This window comes from Pseudophryne corroboree, chromosome 3 (genome assembly GCF_028390025.1).
Source record: "Pseudophryne corroboree isolate aPseCor3 chromosome 3, aPseCor3.hap2, whole genome shotgun sequence".
Taxonomy (NCBI): domain Eukaryota; kingdom Metazoa; phylum Chordata; class Amphibia; order Anura; family Myobatrachidae; genus Pseudophryne; species Pseudophryne corroboree.
The window spans coordinates 371,073,045-371,095,053 of record NC_086446.1 but is presented as its reverse complement, the minus strand read 5'-3'; the positions used below and the strand labels follow the sequence as shown (position 1 = coordinate 371,095,053).

General features: G+C 40.7%; 1 protein-coding gene across 1 annotated transcript; it reads right to left on the bottom strand.

Moving 5' to 3' along the window:
* Positions 1 to 64: 64 nt before the first annotated feature.
* TMEM101 (transmembrane protein 101) lies at positions 65 to 21,728 on the bottom strand. Its single transcript, XM_063959893.1, has 4 exons — positions 21,512 to 21,728; positions 10,738 to 10,918; positions 8,067 to 8,213; positions 65 to 1,159 (listed from the first exon to the last, which is right to left on the bottom strand). Exons 1-4 carry the CDS (start codon positions 21,640 to 21,642, stop codon positions 851 to 853), a joined length of 768 nt encoding a protein of 255 aa, XP_063815963.1. The 5' UTR covers positions 21,643 to 21,728; the 3' UTR covers positions 65 to 850.
* Between the last annotated feature and the right edge of the window lie 281 nt (positions 21,729 to 22,009).

The following is a 22,009-nucleotide window of genomic DNA, read 5'->3' as shown; positions in this document are numbered from 1 at the left end:
ACTTGTCTAAAAGTTCAAGATATTTATAACGGAATGCAAAGCTAGTGAAGCGAACACACACATATGAAGGCAATTCAGTTTTTAGTCTTTCATTAAAAAAAATAAGATAAATAAAAATGTACAGCTCTATGTGAAATTCTAGGCACGGCTCACATCTAGCAAAGAACACAATATAAATAATTCTCACAAGCTGACACATGTATGTCTTTCTCACAGCAATTTCTATTACTCTACAGCAAGCTGCTTATACTATGCTGCAACAGGGGTAACTGGTTCCCTTATAGGAGTATAAACATTGTTTATTTTGAATACTGGACTGAAAATATAAAATAAATTGGGACTAATTAGTCATTGCAGCCCTTTCATTCAAAGTATCACTGAACCCTGCATCATGAACGGTGTTCCACCAGTGACTGAATGCTACCGAGGCTGGACGCATAACAGATGGATTCAAGGTACTCTATATTGTATATGCAGCATATGGGAACCAACCAACAGCTCTTGCTGGGGATGTAAATTCTTAGAGTTCAAAGGCATTGCTGAAGGAGAAGTCTCTAAACAGAAATGCTGTAGAAATCAACAGGAAATTGGAAGTTTTCTCTCCGAGTGTTAGGTCCATGGTCACTCTCTGTATAGATGTCTTCATGTAACGCCAGGATGGGCACAATACTATGCAGCTGACTCCAGGTGGAGCACTATGGACTCTGAGCTTTATATATCAAAGCAAATCTTGGGGGAAAAGCGAGAAGTCTGAAAATCATTTATAAAATATTCTGTAATGTGTGAATGGTAATAGACACGTTCGCTCCCTCTGTACTTTTAAGAATTACAAATGTTCTATATATTCTGATCAGCCATCAGTGGCCACTATGACTGCCACTCCAAAAATGCCAACATTCTGCCCTATCATTCGCATTTGGTTCCAGAACTCCACGCGGCGATTATTGTGCCAGTAGCCCAGATTTCCATCTATGAGGAGTAGGGAAAAGGGAAGCAGAACAGCAAGAACCTGGGCAGAGTACCTAACATAGTACCCAGACAGGAAGGACAATGCCAACACTCCGTACAAGACAAAGAGAATCTGCAGGGCTGGTTCTCCTCCTGGGAGGATGTCCAAATAGGATTGGCGGTCCTCCTTACTGAGCTGAAGAGTGTATGCCTGGTAGAGGAGAAATAGGATCATTTATACAGAAAAAATATGTTAATCTACCCTTAGTTGTCAACAAACACCTTATTTTTGCTACACCTTTATACAGCTATATGGCACTATGCATACCTTGCTGCAAATTCTAAAGATATTATAAATCACAGAAGATCAATATAATGATATAAAGGTAAGAAGTGGAAGACCAATATCGCTCTTGCAAATTCCAAGTGACTTCTAGTATCTGTCAGAGAGTTAATTGCATGTGACATTATTTCTTATAAAACATATAAAAATGAATACAGTTACTTGAAATAATATGTGCAATAGGTAAATGAGTACAATACAAATGCTGAACAATTTATGGCTGTGTCTTCGAATGTGAAGTGGATGTTCATTGAAAACATGGCAATATGCTGCTAATACCATCCAGACCAAACCAAGATGCAGCAGTCACCATAAGCTCATGAATTAACTGAGTACAACAATGCAAAACCTCTTCTCTTAGAAGTATCCCAACCCCATGGTAGCAGAAACGATGGTCTTATCTACCTTGGAATCCCCAACATTAAATACTGCTTAACACACACTGCAGCCAAGTCCTGTTAGAGCGTCCAAAAGTTGTCAATGCACTATGATCATGAAGGGGCGTCTATAGTAACTAGATGCATAGGATTCCTGTCCAAGATGGTTCAACCTTAAATAACAAGGACTCTAATCTCTCTATGCTTATTTTGGCCCTCGTACAATTTGTGGGACTATTTCACATACTGATTAAGGCGCCATATGAAAGCAATTATCCCAGCTGAAACTGCTACTACCCTAGTAGCTAAATTAGGGAATGATGCTACCAATGTAAATGAAACTGAATATTTTTTAGTGGACTCCTAAAACTAAATAAGGGTACTGACATCTGTGCATGGAATGCTCGGAAATTACTGGCTGCTAAACAAATACAAGTTTCTTCACTGTACATGTCGAGCTAATGAACCACACCCAATTGGACACTGGCTGCCAATGCACTATTTATGCCTATGAATGATGCTATATAATTAATCGATTTAACAAGTGATAGTACCCTGTTGGTTCAGTCATAAACAAAGCAAGGAAATGTAATTTTCTTGTGCCACGTAACCAGTGCTTACAGTATATAGAAAGTTTTAATTGAAAACATCCCCAATATATAAATAATAAGAATTTACTCACCGGTAATTCTATTTCTCGTAGTCCGTAGTGGATGCTGGGACTCCGTAAGGACCATGGGGAATAGCGGCTCCGCAGGAGACTGGGCACAACTAAAAGAAAGCTTTAGACTACTGGTGTGCACTGGCTCCTCCCACTATGACCCTCCTCCAGACTTCAGTTAGGATACTGTGCTCGGAAGAGCTGACACAATAAGGAAGGATTTTGAATCCCGGGTAAGACTCATACCAGCCACACCAATCACACCGTATAACTCGTGATACAATACCCAGTTAACAGTATGATAACAACTGAGCCTCTCAACAGATGGCTCAACAATAACCCTTTTGTTAAACAATAACTATATACAAGTATTGCAGACAATCCGCACTTGGGATGGGCGCCCAGCATCCACTACGGACTACGAGAAATAGAATTACCGGTGAGTAAATTCTTATTTTCTCTGACGTCCTAAGTGGATGCTGGGACTCCGTAAGGACCATGGGGATTATACCAAAGCTCCCAAACGGGTGGGAGAGTGCGGATGACTCTGCAGCACCGAATGGGCAAACTCTAGGTCCTCCTCAGCCAGGGTGTCAAACTTGTAGAATTTAGCAAATGTGTTTGACCCCGACCAAGTAGCTGCTCGGCAAAGTTGTAGAGCCGAGACCCCTCGGGCAGCCGCCCAAGAAGAGCCCACCTTCCTCGTGGAATGGGCTTTCACTGATTTAGGATGTGGCAGTCCAGCCGCAGAATGTGCAAGCTGAATCGTACTACAGATCCAGCGAGCAATAGTCTGCTTTGAAGCAGGTGCACCCAACTTGTTGGGTGCATACAGGATAAATAGCGAGTCCAGCTGTCCTGGAAACATACATTTTCAGGGCCCTGACTACGTCCAACAACTTGGAAGCCTCCAAGTCTTTAGTAGCCGCAGGAACCACGATAGGTTGGTTCAGATGAAAGGCTGATACCACCTTAGGGAGAAATTGGGGACGAGTCCTCAATTCTGCCCTATCCATATGGAAAATCAGATAAGGGCTTTTACATGACAAAGCCGCCAATTCTGATACACGCCTGGCCGAAGCCAAGGCCAACAACATGACCACTTTCCACGTGAGATACTTCAATTCCACGGTTTTAAGTGGCTCAAACCAATGTGACTTTAGGAAATCCAACACCACGTTGAGATCCCAAGGTGCCACTGGAGGCACAAAAGGGGGCTGAATATGCAGCACTCCCTTAAACAAAAGTTTGAACTTCAGGTAGTGAAGCCAGTTCTCTCTGGAAGAAAATCGATAGAGCCGAAATCTGGACCTTAATGGAACCCAATTTTAGGCCCATAGTCACCCCTGACTGTAGGAAGTGCAGGAAACGGCCCAGCTGAAATTCCTCCATTGGGGCTTTCCTGGCCTCACACCACGCAACATATTTTCGCCATATGCGGTGATAATGGTTTGCGGTTACTTCTTTCCTAGCTTTAATCAGCGTAGGAATGACTTCCTCCGGAATGCCCTTTTCCTTCAGGATCCGGTGTTCAACCGCCATGCCGTCAAACGCAGCCGCGGTAAGTCTTGGAACAGACAGGGCCCCTGCTGCAGCAGGTCCTGTCTGAGCGGCAGAGGCCATGGGTCCTCTGAGATCATTTCTTGAAGTTCCGGGTACCAAGCTCTTCTTGGCCAATCCGGAACAATGAGTATAGTTCTTACTCCTCTTCTCCTTATTATCCTCAGTACCTTTGGTATGAGAGGAAGAGGAGGGAACACATAAACCGACCGGTACACCCACGGTGTCACTAGAGCGTCCACAGCTATCGCCTGCGGGTCTCTTGACCTGGCGCAATATTTTTCTAGCTTTTTGTTTAGGCGGGACGCCATCATGTCCACCTGTGGCCTTTCCCAACGGTTTACAATCAGTTGGAAGACTTCTGGATGAAGTCCCCACTCTCCCGGGTGGAGGTCGTGCCTGCTGAGGAAGTCTGCTTCCCAGTTGTCCACTCCCGGAATGAACACTGCTGACAGTGCTAACACGTGATTTTCCACCCATCGGAGAATCCTTGTGGCTTCTGCCATCGCCGTCCTGCTTCTCGTGCCGCCCTGTCGGTTTACATGGGCGACCGCCGTGATGTTGTCTGACTGGATCAGTACCGGCTGGTTTTGAAGCAGGGGTTTTGCCTGACTTAGGGCATTGTAAATGGCCCTCAGTTCCAGAATATTTATGTGCAGGGAAGTCTCCTGACTTGACCATAGTCCTTGGAAGTTTCTTCCCTGTGTGACTGCCCCCCAGCCTCGAAGGCTGGCATCCGTGGTCACCAGGACCCAGTCCTGTATGCCGAATCTGCGGCCCTCTTGAAGATGAGCACTCTGCAGCCACCACAGCAGACACACCCTGGTCCTTGGAGACAGGGTTATCAGCCGATGCATCTGAAGATGCGATCCGGACCACTTGTCCAACAGGTCCCACTGAAAGGTTATTGCATGGAACCTGCCGAATGGAATTGCTTCGTAGGAAGCTACCATCTTTCCCAGGATCCGCGTGCAGTGATGCACCGACACCTGTTTTGGTTTTAGGAGGCCTCTGACTAGAGATGACAGCTCCTTGGCCTTCTCCTCCGGGAGAAACACTTTTTTCTGTTCTGTGTCCAGAACCATCCCCAGGAACAGTAGACGTGTCGTAGGGACCAGCTGTGACTTTGGAATATTTAGAATCCAGCCGTGCTGTTGTAGCACCTCCCGAGATAGTGCTACCCCAACCAACAACTGCTCCCTGGACCTCGCCTTTATCAGGAGATCGTCCAAGTACGGGATAATTAAAACTCCCTTCTTTCGAAGGAGTATCATCATTTCGGCCATTACCTTGGTAAAGACCCTCTGAGCCGTGGATAGACCGAACGGCAACGTCTGGAATTGGTAATGACAATCCTGTACCACAAATCTGAGGTACTCCTGGTGAGGATGGTAAATGGGGACATGCAGGTAAGCATCCTTGATGTCCAGGGATACCATGTAATCCCCCTCGTCCAGGCTTGCAATAACCGCCCTGAGCGATTCCATCTTGAACTTGAATTTTTTTATATATGTGTTCAAGGATTTCAAATTTAAAATGGGTCTCACCGAACCGTCCGGTTTCGGTACCACAAACATTGTGGAATAGTAACCCCGTCCTTGTTGAAGTAGGGGCACCTTTACTATCACCTGTTGTGAATACAGCTTGTGAATTGCCTGTAACAGTGCCTCCCTGCCTGAGGCAGTGGTTGGTAAGGCAGATTTGAGGAAACGGCGGGGGGGGGGGGGGACGTCTCGAATTCCAGCTTGTACCCCTGAGATACTACTTGAAAGATCCAGGGATCCACCCGTGAGCGAGCCCACTGATTGCTGAAATATTTGAGACGGGCCCCCACCGTACCTGGCTCCGCCTGTGGAGCCCCAGCGTCATGCTGTGGACTTAGAGGAAGCGGGGGAGGACTTTTGCTCCTGGGAACTGGCTGTATGCTGCAGCTTTTTCCCTCTACCTCTGGGCAGAAAGGACGCGCCCTTAACCCGCCTGCCCCTATTGGGCCGAAAGGACTGTACCTGATAATATGGTGCTTTCTTTGGCTGTGAGGGAACATGGGGTAAAAATGCTGACTTCCCAGCTGTTGCTGTGGAAACGAGGTCCGAGAGACCATCCCCGAACAACTCCTCACCCTTATAAGGCAGAACTTCCATGTGCCTTTTAGAATCTGCATCTCCTGTCCACTGCCGAGTCCATAACCCTCTCCTGGCAGAAATGGACATTGCACTTATTTTAGATGCCAGCCGGCAAATATCCCTCTGTGCATCCCTCATGTATAAAAGTGCGTCTTTAATATGCTCTACGGTTAGCAATATAGTGTCCCTGTCTAGGGTATCAATATTTTCCGACAGGGAATCTGACCACGCAGCTGCAGCACTGCACATCCATGCTGAAGCAATAGCTGGTCTCAGTATAACACCTGTGTGTGTATATATAGACTTCAGGATAGCCTCCTGCTTTCTATCAGCAGATTCCTTCAGGGCGGCCGTATCCGGAGACGGTAGTGCCACCTTCTTTGACAAGCGTGTGAGCGCTTTATCCACCCTAGGGGATGTTTCCCAACGTGACCTATCCTCTGGCGGGAAAGGGTACGCCATTAGTAACCTCTTAGAAATTAACAGTTTCTTATCAGGGGAAGCCCACGCTTCTTCACACACTTCATTTAACTCCTCAGATGGAGAAAAGCTACTGGTAGTTTTTTCTCTCCAAACATAATACCCTTTTTTTTTGGTACCGGGGGTAACATCAGAAATGTGCAACACATTTTTCATTGCCTCAATCATGCAACGTGTGGCCCTATTGGAAGTTACATTAGTCTCATCGTCGTCGACACTGGAGTCAGTATCCGTGTCGACATCTGTGTCTGCCATCTGAAGTAGCGGGCGTTTTAGAGCCCCTGATGGCTTTTGAGACGCCTGGGCAGGCACAGGCTGAGAAACCGGCTGTCCCACATTTGGTATGTCGTCAAACCTTTTATGCAAGGAGTCGACACTGTCGCGTAATTCCTTCCACAGAACCATCCACTCAGGTGTCGACCCCGCAGGGGGTGACATCACATTTATCGGCATCTGTTCCGCCTCCACATAAGCCTCCTCATCAAACATGTCGACACAGCCGTACCGACACCACGCATACACACAGGGAATGCTCTGACAGAGGACAGGACCCCACAAAGCCCTTTGGGGAGACAGAGAGAGAGTATGCCAGCACACACCAGAGCGCTATATAACACAGGGATCCCACTATAAATGAGTGTTTTTCCCTTATAGCTGCTTATATTATATATACTGCGCCTAAATTTAGTGCCCCCCCTCTCTTTTTTACCCTTATGTAGCTTGACACTGCAGGGGAGAGCCAGGGAGCGTCCTTCCAGCGGAGCTGTGAGGGAAAAATGGCGCCAGTGTGCTGAGGGAGATGGCCCCGCCCCTTTTCCGGCTGACTTCTCCCGCTTTTTCTGGAATTCTGGCAGAGGTATTTTTACACCTATATAGCCTTCCTGACTATATATGGTGTAGATTTGCCAGCCAAGGTGTCTTATATTGCCCTCAGGGCGCCCCCCCCCAGCGCCCTGCACCCATCAGTGACCGGAGTGTGAGGTGTGCATGAGGAGCAATGGCGCACAGCTGCAGTGCTGTGCGCTACCTTGTTGAAGACAGAAGTCTTCTGCCGCCGATTTTCAGGAACACTTCTTGCTTCTGGCTCTGTAAGGGGGCCGGCGGCGCGGCTCCGGGACCGAACAGCGAGGTCGGGTCCTGTGGTCGATCCCTCTGGAGCTATTGGTGTCCAGTAGCCTAAGAAGCCCAAGCTACCACCAGTTAGGTAGGTTCACTTCTTCTCCCCTTAGTCCCTCGCTGCAGTGAGTCTGTTGCCAGCAGATCTCACTGTAAAATAAAAAACCTAAAATATACTTTCTTTCTAGGAGCTCAGGAGAGCCCCTAGTGTGCATCCAGCTCAGCCGGGCACAAGATTCTAACTGAAGTCTGGAGGAGGGTCATAGTGGGAGGAGCCAGTGCACACCAGTAGTCTAAAGCTTTCTTTTAGTTGTGCCCAGTCTCCTGCGGAGCCGCTATTCCCCATGGTCCTTACGGAGTCCCAGCATCCACTTAGGACGTCAGAGAAAAGTGATTAATGAACTATAGCTCTTCATTCAACTATTTCCTTGCTATCACCTTCATCCCTATTTACATACCAGACAGATGAGGTAGATGCCCAGGAAGACTTGCCCAGTGGACTGTAGGGAACGACTGCGAGGCTTCTGTCTGTATATCTCTCCAGCACCGCTTGCCAAGACTAAGAAGCCACCAATAACAGCAATGGTTCGAGAATACATTCTGACCTAAAGCACACATAATCACATTAATAATGGATAGCCATGTATGCAAACCTAAGTCACAGTTATTCAGACGTGAATCACAGACATCATCAATATGATAATGTGTTATGTTGGGTACACACTAGATGGTACGCTCCATGAGCGATATTGTCAGTGTTTCCCATTGACAGCCCGGGCAAACAAGGTAGTGTATACACACTGAACAATATCGCTAACGTCATGCTGCCTCCGTCCTGTACATGCATTGTCAACGACAACGTCAATATTAACCTGCATGTACAGTTTACAAACGCAGTCGTTAACAACCCATGGGAGCGTGCATCGTTCTATATCGTGCATACACGCTGGACGATATTACAAACTATATCACTCAAAAGGGTGAAAATGAGCGACATTATTTAAAATATCGCCTAGTGGGGGTAATTCCAAGTTGATCGCAGCAGGAAAATTTTTAGCAGTTGGGCAAAACCATGTGCACTGCAGGGGAGGCAGATATAACATGTGCAGAAAGAGTTAGATTTGGGTGGGTTATTTTGTTTCTGTGCAGGGTAAATACTGGCTGCTTTATTTTTACACTGCAATTTAGATTGCAGATTGAACTCACAACACCCAAATCTCTCTCTCTCTGCACATGTTATATCTGCCTCCCCTGCAGTGCACATGGTTTTGCCCAACTGCTAAAAATTTTCCTGCTGCGATCAACTTGGAATTACCCCCAGTGTGTGGCCAGCTTTAGAGATTAACTCTGGAACAATGGAAAACAACATTTTTGCTACTAGGTAAACAGTTTTTGGGGGGTTTTAGGCTAATTTGGGTGTGCCAATTCAAATCTGAAATCGAAATTTACCTATCACATCAAGATTTCAAGCTATAGACATTACCAACGTTTAAATTGTACATGTCTCATATAGTGTTTGCTATTTTACACAAATAAAATGTAAGCAGCATTATTTCACTTGAATATTAATAATAAAAAAACACATGGCTTGGGTTACATATAAAATATGTTTACATATTAGATGAATATATTAAAAATGCTTTAGGACCTTGCTCTTGTGCTTATGTGTTGTATTTGTTTCCCTGTACAGAAACCAGCATAAGTCACCCATCATATTATGGGTCCAAGCGACCTTGGTTTCTTGTCTCCATTAAATAAATTTCTTAATGAAATCTCTCACCATGTTCATTGTTAACTGCACCTACTGTAGGTTGGGTGGGAAGAAGTTGAGGTGACAATGGAGAAAATGCGCTTTCAGGGACATTCTGCAGGCCATTTGCTTGTAAGCATGTTATCTACTTGCTCAACATATTGATCAGATCTGTTATTTACAAGAAAATTCTTCACCACTAACACAAAAGCATCCCAAGCTGCCAACTCAAGTGTATTTAACTTTGATTTGAACTCTGTCTCGAATCACCCAGAAATCTGTGGTCCAATAAATAGACTGCTTTTATCTTAGAATTAGATAGCACTGCTCCAAATGCCACTTGCATTATGGTCCATAGCCTTCACAAAGTTTTTCATCAATCCTACTTTTAGGCTCTTCTAGGGACTTGTGGAGAACATTGTGTTTACCAATATGTTCAGATCTTGATGGCCAGTCTTTCACATGATAATGGTGTGTTATCAAGACACAGGCACAAGAAGCACGTTTTTGGTATACCTTTATCAGCACACAGAAATTAGCCAAGACCTCCTGGATTTTCCTCAATAGCTGATAAGAACAATTTTTTTGTTGTCTAGAGTTATCTAAATGTAATTACTAGAGTCCCCTTGCTCTTCACACTCACCATAATAACATTAAAGTTGGAATCAAAAATCGCTTTCACATATGATAGATGCATAAGAATTACCATAAAAACGGAATACATAACTCAGTACTTCTATTTGCAGCATTACATTGGAATTCACGTCACCTACAAGATTTATTTGTATTTCTTTCAAAAACACAAGTGTGCACAAGAAATCTACAAATACCCAGTCATCCAGGATCATCAAAACAATTTGCATTAATACAAAATGTTCTGCTACTTTTGGCGGGATGTAATGGGAGTCTGAGATCGCCAGAGGTAAAGGATGCTGGATGATCTCAGACTTTTTTTTTTAATGGGGCAATCACTTATAAGGTTTTGCCTTGTAAGTGATTGACCCTTTAAAAAAATGTCAGAGATCGACCGGCATCCTGCACCTATGGCGATCTCAGACTCCATTATATCCCGCCATAATGTATAATCTAAGCCCACACCTTAGACCGTAAATGAATGTGGGCAGGGTTATATTTTCCTTCTGTTTTATGTCACTGGGGTTTATTTACACTTCCGGTTGTGTTTATGCACAATATTTACAAGGGCAATGCTTTTACGAGTCATACCTTGCAAGTAAAAGCATTGCCCTTTTAAATATTGTGCAAGACACGTTCAGAAAATAAACCCTGTGTATGTTATTTGTTTGTATGATGATCACTGCAATGCCCAGCATTCTTTAGAAATAATAATTATATGAAAAAAGGAAATTAAATTGTCTCACCTTCAGCCAGTCTCCGTAATGGACGTGTCCCCCAACATGTGCTGCATAGGTGCCAATGGCCAACTGGAGAGCAGAACCTAGTGCAAACCAACGCCGTTTTACACCAAAGGACATGAAACTGGCGCAGAGCACTGCCACGCCTAGGTCAAAGTACAAGTAGGGCACAGGAATATCTGGTTTCCTAAATTAAAGATAAAAATGGTTACTGTGTGATAAGGGGTATACTAAGGGATATACTTTTCCTCTCTTCTCTATTCCCTTCCTTTTCTCTGAATGATTCTATTGCTTGTATTATATTACTATATTTCATATCTTTGAAGCAAATGTATAATTTTAACCGTTTTAGTGATTTATAATAATTCATCACTAATTTTGTATCTTTTATTAACAAACCCGCAGAGGTTGCATCTAGACATATATATCTTTAAATCATTAGGAATATTCTGTTCATGGAAGAATGCACGCCAGTCATATAGAATGTAAATCATAAGAATGTATTTCAACAAACAATTGCTACTCATAGAATTCACTTTTATCATTAAACAGTTTTGGTCAAATACAATGCAAGTCACCATATAATAGTTTCACAGATTCAAACTATATAAGAAACAGGATGAAATACGTGTGAGAATGTATGTATGTATATATATATTTATTTATTACTGGGGAGATATCACTCAAAGCACTCGGCTAAATCCTAGATTTATTGATATATATTGGAAAAGATATATATCTTAGAGAAATACCTTAGGGGATTGGTTTTGGTTTATGTATGTGTGTGTTTGTGTGTGGGTGGGGGAGGGGCAGCATGTGGCTGCATTGTCCACAGACCGCATGGGACAGAAGCTAGACTCCATTTTGGGAAAACTCCCATGATTCCAAAGTCTGTAACATATGGTTCAAAAGGCAATGCCAGCAGCCATTTTAGGTTTGCAAGTCCAAACACATGGCATTCTTTGCTAGACCATAAAGTTACATAGCAGAAGCCATATATAAAAACTACATATCTCTGAAAGACTCCACTATATTCCAGAATGTATAAGCTTCAACATAATGCATATGTGCTGATTTTACAATTCCAAGCCATCTAATTACATTTCACAATTCCAAGCCAACACAGTATCTCAATAACCAGAGCATATTGTATGCTGTCCATATTATATGAACCATCACAAGACCAGCTCACCAGGTAACCACAAGTATCAGCATGCCATTGCTACAAGCACATGACTACAGTAACAAAAGGAAGTATGTGTTGACTTCTATATTTCAGCAAGATGCACTATATAAAACCACTACAATCTGTTATAAATCACCATCCACAAATGTATACCAGGAATGCTATGCTACAGGTTGTCTACTGTTCCAATCCATTACAGATTTCATAGAGTATTATCACAATCACATAATTGCACAAGTACCATTAACCTCAAAGTCAAATGTATTTCCAAATTAACTATTCTATGCCAATCGTTTCACAACTACTTTACCTCAAACACATATTTAACTATTCTATGCCAATAAGCCATGTGTATACAATACTTAGCCTTAGTAAGGAGATCGGTCCTGGTGATGAGCAATCCATGCTTCTGGAGGCTTTGTAGCTGTGTGCAGCTACTGTACATCTGCCTCAGTGGTTTTGGGAGAGTGGGCTCTGATTTCAAGTGTTCAGGTATATTCAACCTGTGGGTGTGTCTTTCACAGCATGTGGGCTAGCTGTATCCGTGATGAGGCCACGTGAGCTTGGTTATTCAAATGCTAACTACACTGTAGGCCAAGGCTACAGTGTAGATATGTTAATTACTCTGTAACACTTGTTTATTATTTATTTATTAAAAGCTTCTTATATAACGCAGCATATTCCGTTGCACTTTACAATTAGAACAATAATAGAACAAAACTGGGTAAAAACAGACAGACACAGAGGTAGGAAGGCCCTGCTCGCAAGCTTACAATCTATAGGGAAATAGGCATTGATACACAAGGATAGATGCTACCTATTGCATAATGGTCCACCAGATTGCTAGGTTCTTAATGGGTTGTATGAAATGATCACCCCGCAATGTTGGCCAAGTGTCAGGAGGGTGTGAGAGTAAAGAAAGACAAGATATGTGACGTTATGTGTACTGTACAGAGAGGCTGTTATTAGATAGGGAAGCACTGAAAGTTATGTGGGTGGGTCTGGAATTTGATAGACTTGTCTGAAGAGATGAGTTTTCGGGGAACGTTCAAAGGTTTGGAGACTAGAGGCAAGTCTTATTGTGCATGGGAGGGCATTCCACAGAGTCGGTGAAGCCCGGATAAAGTCCTGTAATTTTGAGTGTGAACAAGTAATGCGTGTGGATGAGAGACGCAGATCTTGTGCAGAGCGGAGAGGTCGAGTAGGGAGATATTTTGAGATGAGTGAAGATATGTATGTTGGTGCAGTTTGGTTAATAGCGTTGTATGTCAGTAAAAGTATTTTATATTTAATGCGGTAGAATACTGGTAACCACTGGAGGGACTGACAGAGCAGATCTGCAGGCGATGAACGTCTAGCGAGGAAGATTAGCCTCGCAGCTGCATTCAGAATGGATTGTAGTGGTGAGAGCCTATGTTTGGAAAGACCTGTGTTGAGTGACACTTTTTCTTTATGTTGAATACAATTGTTTCAATATAGACATTGAATTTTTCTTTTTAACTTCCTCCAGGCTTTCAAGGCAAGTATAATTGCATTGGGGAGACTTGTTTATTTTGTTTTATCACTGGTATATGTGAAAGCAGGCCTTCATAAACTAAAGGAATTTCTGTAATATCTTGTAAGAAATTAAAAGATTGTCTAAAGGTTTATGCTTAATTAGACTGCTATTTTATGTGTAGAAAAGAGAATCTATTCTGATATACGTAACATGTATTGATTTATGGAATCATATTTATGAATATTAATATTTAATATATCATATATGGTATTTAATATATGGATATATTTCAATTAATATGCATTTATCATATATATCTGCAAATATATTATGTCAGGCTTACAAACTAATTGGCTGATACATATATGCAGTCCTTATACATATGACTTATGAAGTTATTAAGTTAAGATTCCTTAAAGAGAGTTCAAGCTTGAATATTACCGCTCTTTTTATATGATTCTTTATTTACAGGCAGATCAAATCGTACAGAATAAGATATACACAGTAGTGATATATATACTAATTATAATTATATATGCTTCCTTCGTTACATAACATAAAACAACATGACATAAGTTTCACAAACAGTTTCAATTGCTAACATAAAATGTATACTTGCAAGTTAAAGATTGCCATCCCAAGAATCATTCCTTCTGCATGTTCTCCATGACTTCTCCTCCTGACTGACTTCCTTCCTTCTCCTTCTTCTTCTCCCTCTCCCTCTTCCTTCTAACTCCTAACTACAAGTCTGGTCCTTTTATCTCATATTTTACCAATTCAAACTATCATATTCTCATAGTTTCCAATGGAATAGGTAATTATAGGTTTGTCAGATTCCAAGGTGTAATAAAACAAACATTGAACTGGGCTGTCGTGTCCTGTTCACGGAGGCATGGTGTCATAAAAGTGTGGTGTCCACACTGCCTTAAGCAAGTATAGTATTGTAAAATCTGGAATGTCTTTTCATCCAAAGTTCTGTTGTATTGACAAGTTTTCCTGGGGTCGGTTACACAATGTTTTATCAATGGATGTGATCTCTTTTCATAGTAGTTAATTTATACTCCCTAGCTTTTAACCTTCACTGGACAATAGACAAACCAGTAGATTCTGATCTACTGTAAGCACACCTGTGAATTCCAATGACCAACAGAGCTCTGTCACATACCTATTATCATTTATGGCCTAATACCTTTTCTCTACAATGACTCTTGATCTTACTGTAACCTCTCTGGCCTTATTTATGACTAGAGCAGAATAAACCTGTTCCCTACACTATTTTTTACCATCTTGCTGTAAAACACAAATATACAGTATATCTATATAAACACATACACAAACCTAATCTCTTAAATCAGCTAAACATTACCTCATACATTCAAACTTATTTCATATCTATTCCTTACTATATATATCCAGTATACTGTCCACTATGGTAACATCGCCTATTTATAATGAATTATATTTTGATTCAGACAATATCCATTGCCCTAATATTATACTAAGTGCAGACAATTACCTATAAGGCAACAGTCGCCCCCTTGTGGCCATGAGAAATTCTTTTGATTGGCCACACATTAAACTAGCGTAATTGCTTCCAAATACATTTCAAAATATTCCTTCAAACATAACTTTCGTTGTAACCATAATATATACCATAAGTGTAATAATAATAACCATTATGATTTTAAAAATCTCTAAAAATTCTTAGCTTACCTAACCTTATTCTACTTTTTAACTAAAGCAGACAAAACTGAGGTTTTTATTCAGTATTCATGAGGAAAACTAATTTCTACAGACATTTGGAATACCATAGCCCAATTGTAGACCTTTTTTCTGTATCTGGATCAGTACGTTTGGACATTTTTGCTGTTCTTGTATGTAGCAATTTACTGGGATAAGACTGTCATCTGCGTGGTTTGCTTGCAATTGGAGATGCCTTGCGTTTGCATTATGGCCTTGCGTTTGCAACATTTGCACCATTACTAGAAGTAGAATTCTTCGTAGCAGCTGCTCCTTTGCTTGCCATTTCGCTGTTTGAGGCAGAGGGCTGTGTACGTCGAGTGCTGTGTCTTGAACATTCAGTACTTGTGACGACCCTCAGTAATAGTAATAGTCTTTATACAGTCTTTAGCAGTTCTGTTTCCTTTGCGTTTATCCAATGCCGCAGTTGTGACCAGTGTCCATATTGCTTTTGCACAAACAGGTTGTGATTTTGAATAGAACAGGCATATATGAAACAGTCTTTTTTTTTTTCTTTCTTTCTTTCTTTCCTTGCTTGTTAATAGTAGGTCTTAATTGTCTTCGGGCAATAGTACCACAAATGGCTGTGAGTAGTACACCTACTCTGTTCTGTATTTCCTCACTGAATAAATTACCATGCAGTCTTAAATCTCCTTATTCTACCTTGTACCTATTTATACATCTCAATCTTACATAAACTTATACCAGTTTAACCCATATAAAGGCGTTTTCTATCCTACCTATATTTTGACTAATAATTATTTAAAATGCTTTTGATGTGTATATAGTAACATCCTATCAATACAATAAATGAATATAATTTTGCTTCAAACAGATATTAAATATCATTTAGGAATGGCTTTAAATATATCTAATTCCATCCAATATTATTTTATATGCAGCCATGTGCATATACAGTGACCCTGTTATGCTACAAATAATTATCTTAGACTTGTGACAGTCTTTATTAAGAGAATTATTCATCCCACTTAATAATCTCGGCCCAATTTGTTATAACGTGGTATACCATCCTGTATTAGATATTTAATTACTTTTGAAGCTTTTACGAAGGAAGCATAGGTAGTATCTATTGTGTAATATATAAAAAAAACATAAAATATTTACAAGGTATATATGCAATGATATAAAATATATCTCAGACAAATGTTTACATATATGTGATTAAGGTATATGAAGGGATGAGACAGTTCTGTATAATCACAGTGATGAGATGTGCTGTACACTGTTGTGGGAGTGTACATGTAGTTTGAAAGACAAGTAATGATTACTTGTGATGAAAGGGTTAATGAAAACCTTCCCCTTTCTTGTGAAACTGGAAAACTCCTTGAGGATTTGTCCATATATCAGTCTTTAGGGATGCTATGTAGATTTTGCTGGATAGCAGCGATGAAAGGGTTAATGAAGACCTTTTCCCTTGTAAATTGGAGTCTTTTTGGAGTCTTGCACCATTCTGTATACAGGTTGCCAGGATTACTATGAATCAAACAAAAATACATACAATGACTATCACAGATATTTATACAGTGATTTAACATAGCTTGCTATGCATTCTGTCCTATCTGCTGCATGTTATCAGGTACAGAATTTACAAATGTGTCTTTTAACGATTGAATAACAAACAAACAATTGTTTCTGGCCTGTGCCAATCTTTCCTGTCACATTGTGTGTCAATGACAGCACAATTGTCGCTGCAGATATGATGCAGGTTTAATTTGGAAACTGTGGCTGTTTGAACATCAAAGCAAACAATGGCTTCATTGGATCTAACAAGTAAAGGAATGATACTACCGTGTTCACTTGTGACCATACTCCCTTGTGATGCAGCCTGGTCCCAGACTGTCTTTAACCATAGCGTTTGCTGCTTGGTGTGGCTCCTTAGTTTGGAAGAATCTTGGAGCTTCTGAAAAAACCTACTTTTGTGGGGAGAGAAACTTGTTAAACTTTGCCAAATATGTATTGCAGGTCCCAGGGCTTTCTGTCTTTCCACACCTGTAATAAAATGGTTATGGCACCAGGGCATAAAAACATTTTCATCCTGGTGATCCTTTTTGTCATTGTTAATTGGTGTGTGGTTTGCAGAATGACACTCTGCATGTGGTCTCTCTGAGAGCATGCAAACATTTGCACCATCACTAGAAGTCTCTGAGTGCTCTGTGGGGGTTACATAAGTTTGGGAACTTTGTTTGTAAACATGCATTCCTGAATTAATTTCATGGATTTTCCCTTTAAACATGTTTCCAGGTGAATACATTTCAAGGTTTGCAACTCTGGTTGCCATGGGAGTTTTCACCATGGGGAACTTCCCCACCCCTGTGTGCACTGTACTGCTGCTATCAGTGTTTAAATCTGCTGACAATTCACCTTTGCCTAAGGGCATAACAAATTCTTCATTTACATTGGGAACTCTGAGAGTGTATTCAGCAGAATACTCATAATCTGAGTTACAATGATCTTCCCCCTTACTAGACACAGTGTAGGGGACATCTCCTATTGCTGCTACCTCCTTTACATTAATGTGCTGTCTGATGATAGACACATCCGGCACATTGCTACTTTCTTCCTTTACCACAGAGGCTGTTCTGCTGGTGGTCTGTGTGACCATAGCAGACTCCATGCGCTGCACATTGATGCAGTCCTGCAACATGTAACTTTCCTTAATTTTAGGATCTTGACTGATTAAGTCATTTCTGACTCCTGTAGACTCTGTGTACAGAGTTTCACATACCTCAACACTATTCCTGTTTGGTGTTTCTATCTCAGCTTGCTTGCTGGATGTTATCTCTTCATCAGAGATCTTGACAATTTGATTACAAACTGTCAGGCTTTTCGCTTCTGCCCCAAACTTTTTCTGTTTATTTTTCTGTTTAAGGGACTTAAATAACGAATGCATTTTTGCATTAATGGTCAGGCACGCCTTACGAAGACGTGAACCTGATTCTTCTTTACATTTCTGTTTGGCTTCTAGAGCCGCAGTTCTGCGCATTTTTCTAAATGCTACAGAAAACTTTTGCATTTTTAACATTTTAATGCTAAATTTATATATTCTTTGTTTTTAGTACTGAAGGTATCCTCTCCTTAAGATTGACCGGTGTCTTAAGGTTAAACTCTAATACCTGGTACATTTATACATTTATTTGGAAATACTCTTTTCCACTGTGCACATTTTCTATTCTAGGCCTTTAAATTCTTTATTCTCATTTGTAACCTATTCCACTGTGATCTTGTATTTTGCCAGCAGGCTTATAGCCTTTGGTGCTGCTTCCTAATAGATATTATGTTAGTTAAAATAACGTATATTGCACTAACACATTTATCCTAGGTTATACAGAATACAAAATTGACATTACACAATGGTAATAAATTTTCATAGATACATCCCCACCGTGATTCTGCAGATTTGGTAGCCAGCTTATAGCATCTGCTACTCCTCATAAATATTATAGATCAGATAATCAGATTCAGTAATAACAAGTCCAATTCGTGGTCGCCAATATTGATTTATGGAATCATATTTATGAATATTAATATTTAATATATCATATATGGTATTTAATATATGGATATATTTCAATTAATATGCATTTATCATATATATCTGCAAATATATTATGTCAGGCTTACAAACTAATTGGCTGATACATATATGCAGTCCTTATACATATGACTTATGAAGTTATTAAGTTAAGATTCCTTAAAGAGAGTTCAAGCTTGAATATTACCGCTCTTTTTATATGATTCTTTATTTACAGGCAGATCAAATCGTACAGAATAAGATATACACAGTAGTGATATATATACTAATTATAATTATATATGCTTCCTTCGTTACATAACATAAAACAACATGACATAAGTTTCACAAACAGTTTCAATTGCTAACATAAAATGTATACTTGCAAGTTAAAGATTGCCATCCCAAGAATCATTCCTTCTGCATGTTCTCCATGACTTCTCCTCCTGACTGACTTCCTTCCTTCTCCTTCTTCTTCTCCCTCTCCCTCTTCCTTCTAACTCCTAACTACAAGTCTGGTCCTTTTATCTCATATTTTACCAATTCAAACTATCATATTCTCATAGTTTCCAATGGAATAGGTAATTATAGGTTTGTCAGATTCCAAGGTGTAATAAAACAAACATTGAACTGGGCTGTCGTGTCCTGTTCACGGAGGCATGGTGTCATAAAAGTGTGGTGTCCACACTGCCTTAAGCAAGTATAGTATTGTAAAATCTGGAATGTCTTTTCATCCAAAGTTCTGTTGTATTGACAAGTTTTCCTGGGGTCGGTTACACAATGTTTTATCAATGGATGTGATCTCTTTTCATAGTAGTTAATTTATACTCCCTAGCTTTTAACCTTCACTGGACAATAGACAAACCAGTAGATTCTGATCTACTGTAAGCACACCTGTGAATTCCAATGACCAACAGAGCTCTGTCACATACCTATTATCATTTATGGCCTAATACCTTTTCTCTACAATGACTCTTGATCTTACTGTAACCTCTCTGGCCTTATTTATGACTAGAGCAGAATAAACCTGTTCCCTACACTATTTTTTACCATCTTGCTGTAAAACACAAATATACAGTATATCTATATAAACACATACACAAACCTAATCTCTTAAATCAGCTAAACATTACCTCATACATTCAAACTTATTTCATATCTATTCCTTACTATATATATCCAGTATACTGTCCACTATGGTAACATCGCCTATTTATAATGAATTATATTTTGATTCAGACAATATCCATTGCCCTAATATTATACTAAGTGCAGACAATTACCTATAAGGCAACAGTCGCCCCCTTGTGGCCATGAGAAATTCTTTTGATTGGCCACACATTAAACTAGCGTAATTGCTTCCAAATACATTTCAAAATATTCCTTCAAACATAACTTTCGTTGTAACCATAATATATACCATAAGTGTAATAATAATAACCATTATGATTTTAAAAATCTCTAAAAATTCTTAGCTTACCTAACCTTATTCTACTTTTTAACTAAAGCAGACAAAACTGAGGGCAACACATGCAATTACCATGAAGAAAGGAATACCCAAATGTAAAAATAATAATAATAATAATAATAATAATAATGTTATTTATATAGCACTCTTTCTCCAACAGGACTCAATGCACTTTACAGACATCAAAGACAATGCACATGATATAGAAGATTTAATTAATACAGCAATAGACACAGAGAAAGCATAATGGAGGATTGGTGTCGTTTTTTTTTTTTTGGTAATAACTTCCACGGGTTGTAGATTCCACCCTCACAAGGTATCAGGTGAAGCAGCCATCTTAGGCGCACTGCGTAAAATTACCCTGGGTGGAAAAGGTTACCCTAAAAGAGATGACAGGAAATGGGGTGGTTGCAGTGTTCTAACGTTCAGAGTATTGTCCCAACATAAGAGTCAGGTCTATGTATTTTTCCTCTCATCCACAAGTGTACCAGATGAGGCAGCCATGTTGGGCACACTACGAAGGCTACATGGGAGGTGAGCCATACAAGGGCCCACTGCTGATCTAGGAAAACTGACACTTGTGTAGTAGTATGATATGCCCTGTACGGAAAGATCCAATTGAAGTACATTCCGCGGAGGAACCATCTGAGGTTATACATCTTAGTATTCTGGGACTAAATGAATAGTAAAAAATGCTCTGCTAAGCAACCAGTTTTAAATCTGATTGGGTACTGATCATGTGCCATACGTTAACTTTACATTTTCTTCCTATTCCCAAAAATACAACTACCTCCCCAGTCACTGGACTACTCATCCAAACCTCTGAGTTGAAGCCCCTCAAACCCCTTTCATTTTCTCCAGTGCCAGGCACTTGCCAACCCACGCCATCTTACTGCAGCCACAGCTGGTTTCCTGCTTGTACCTTAACAGTTATTCAGTATTTTCTTGGAAGACAGTCATTATCAAAGTTTCATGCTCTCAATTGCAAGATACCAGTGAATTTACAATGCACAACTTTATGATTACCTTAAATATATTTATTCTGACAAACCAAAATAAAACATTATTTGCTCTGCAGCATTCAATTAAGAACTTGTTTGCGTAGACCCAGAATTAAAAGTAAATGGTATCCCTGGTGAACATGACACACTGTAAATACGTTAAAATGGGTCTACTAATTGATATACAACCACAGATCACTAAGGAGTCAAGGAAATTGCACACTGTACATGGCTGCAAGCATCAATCCAATAAAATGTGTGCGTGTAATATATGAGACATACATTTTTACTAGCCTTTACCTATTGAGATCTGACTGCATTGACAGATAGCATGCAGCATTTATTTATATTATACCTCTTGGCCTCAGCGCGCTCAGCATACAACATGAGTTGACTGAAACAAAACCAAAATGGGCAACGAGTGAGAAGAAGCACCCCAAACCGGGTCACCAGCTGCAGAAGTTTTTTTCGTCCACTGGCCGCCATTCTCCCTCCACATCTGCCTACCGAGTTGCCCTCACTTCCGCCAACCAACCTTACACAGCTCACTTCCGCCAGCCAGCCTCAGAGAGCCTGCCTCACTTTCTCCAAGCAACCATAGGCAGCTCACTTCCGCCAACCATCCTTACACAGCTCACTTCCGCCAACCAACTCTACGCATCTAATTTCCGCCAACCAGCCTTACGCAGCTCACTTGTTTCTTCCACCACAATGACCGAACCAGTAATACCACTTGAGTGTCAACTGCAATCAAGTTGAAAACGGGGTGGCAAAGCAAACTTTATTTTCCGACCCAAGCCGTCTCGACACTTCCTCTGTAAATTGTCCAGAGGCTGCAAGTACATTGCAATAT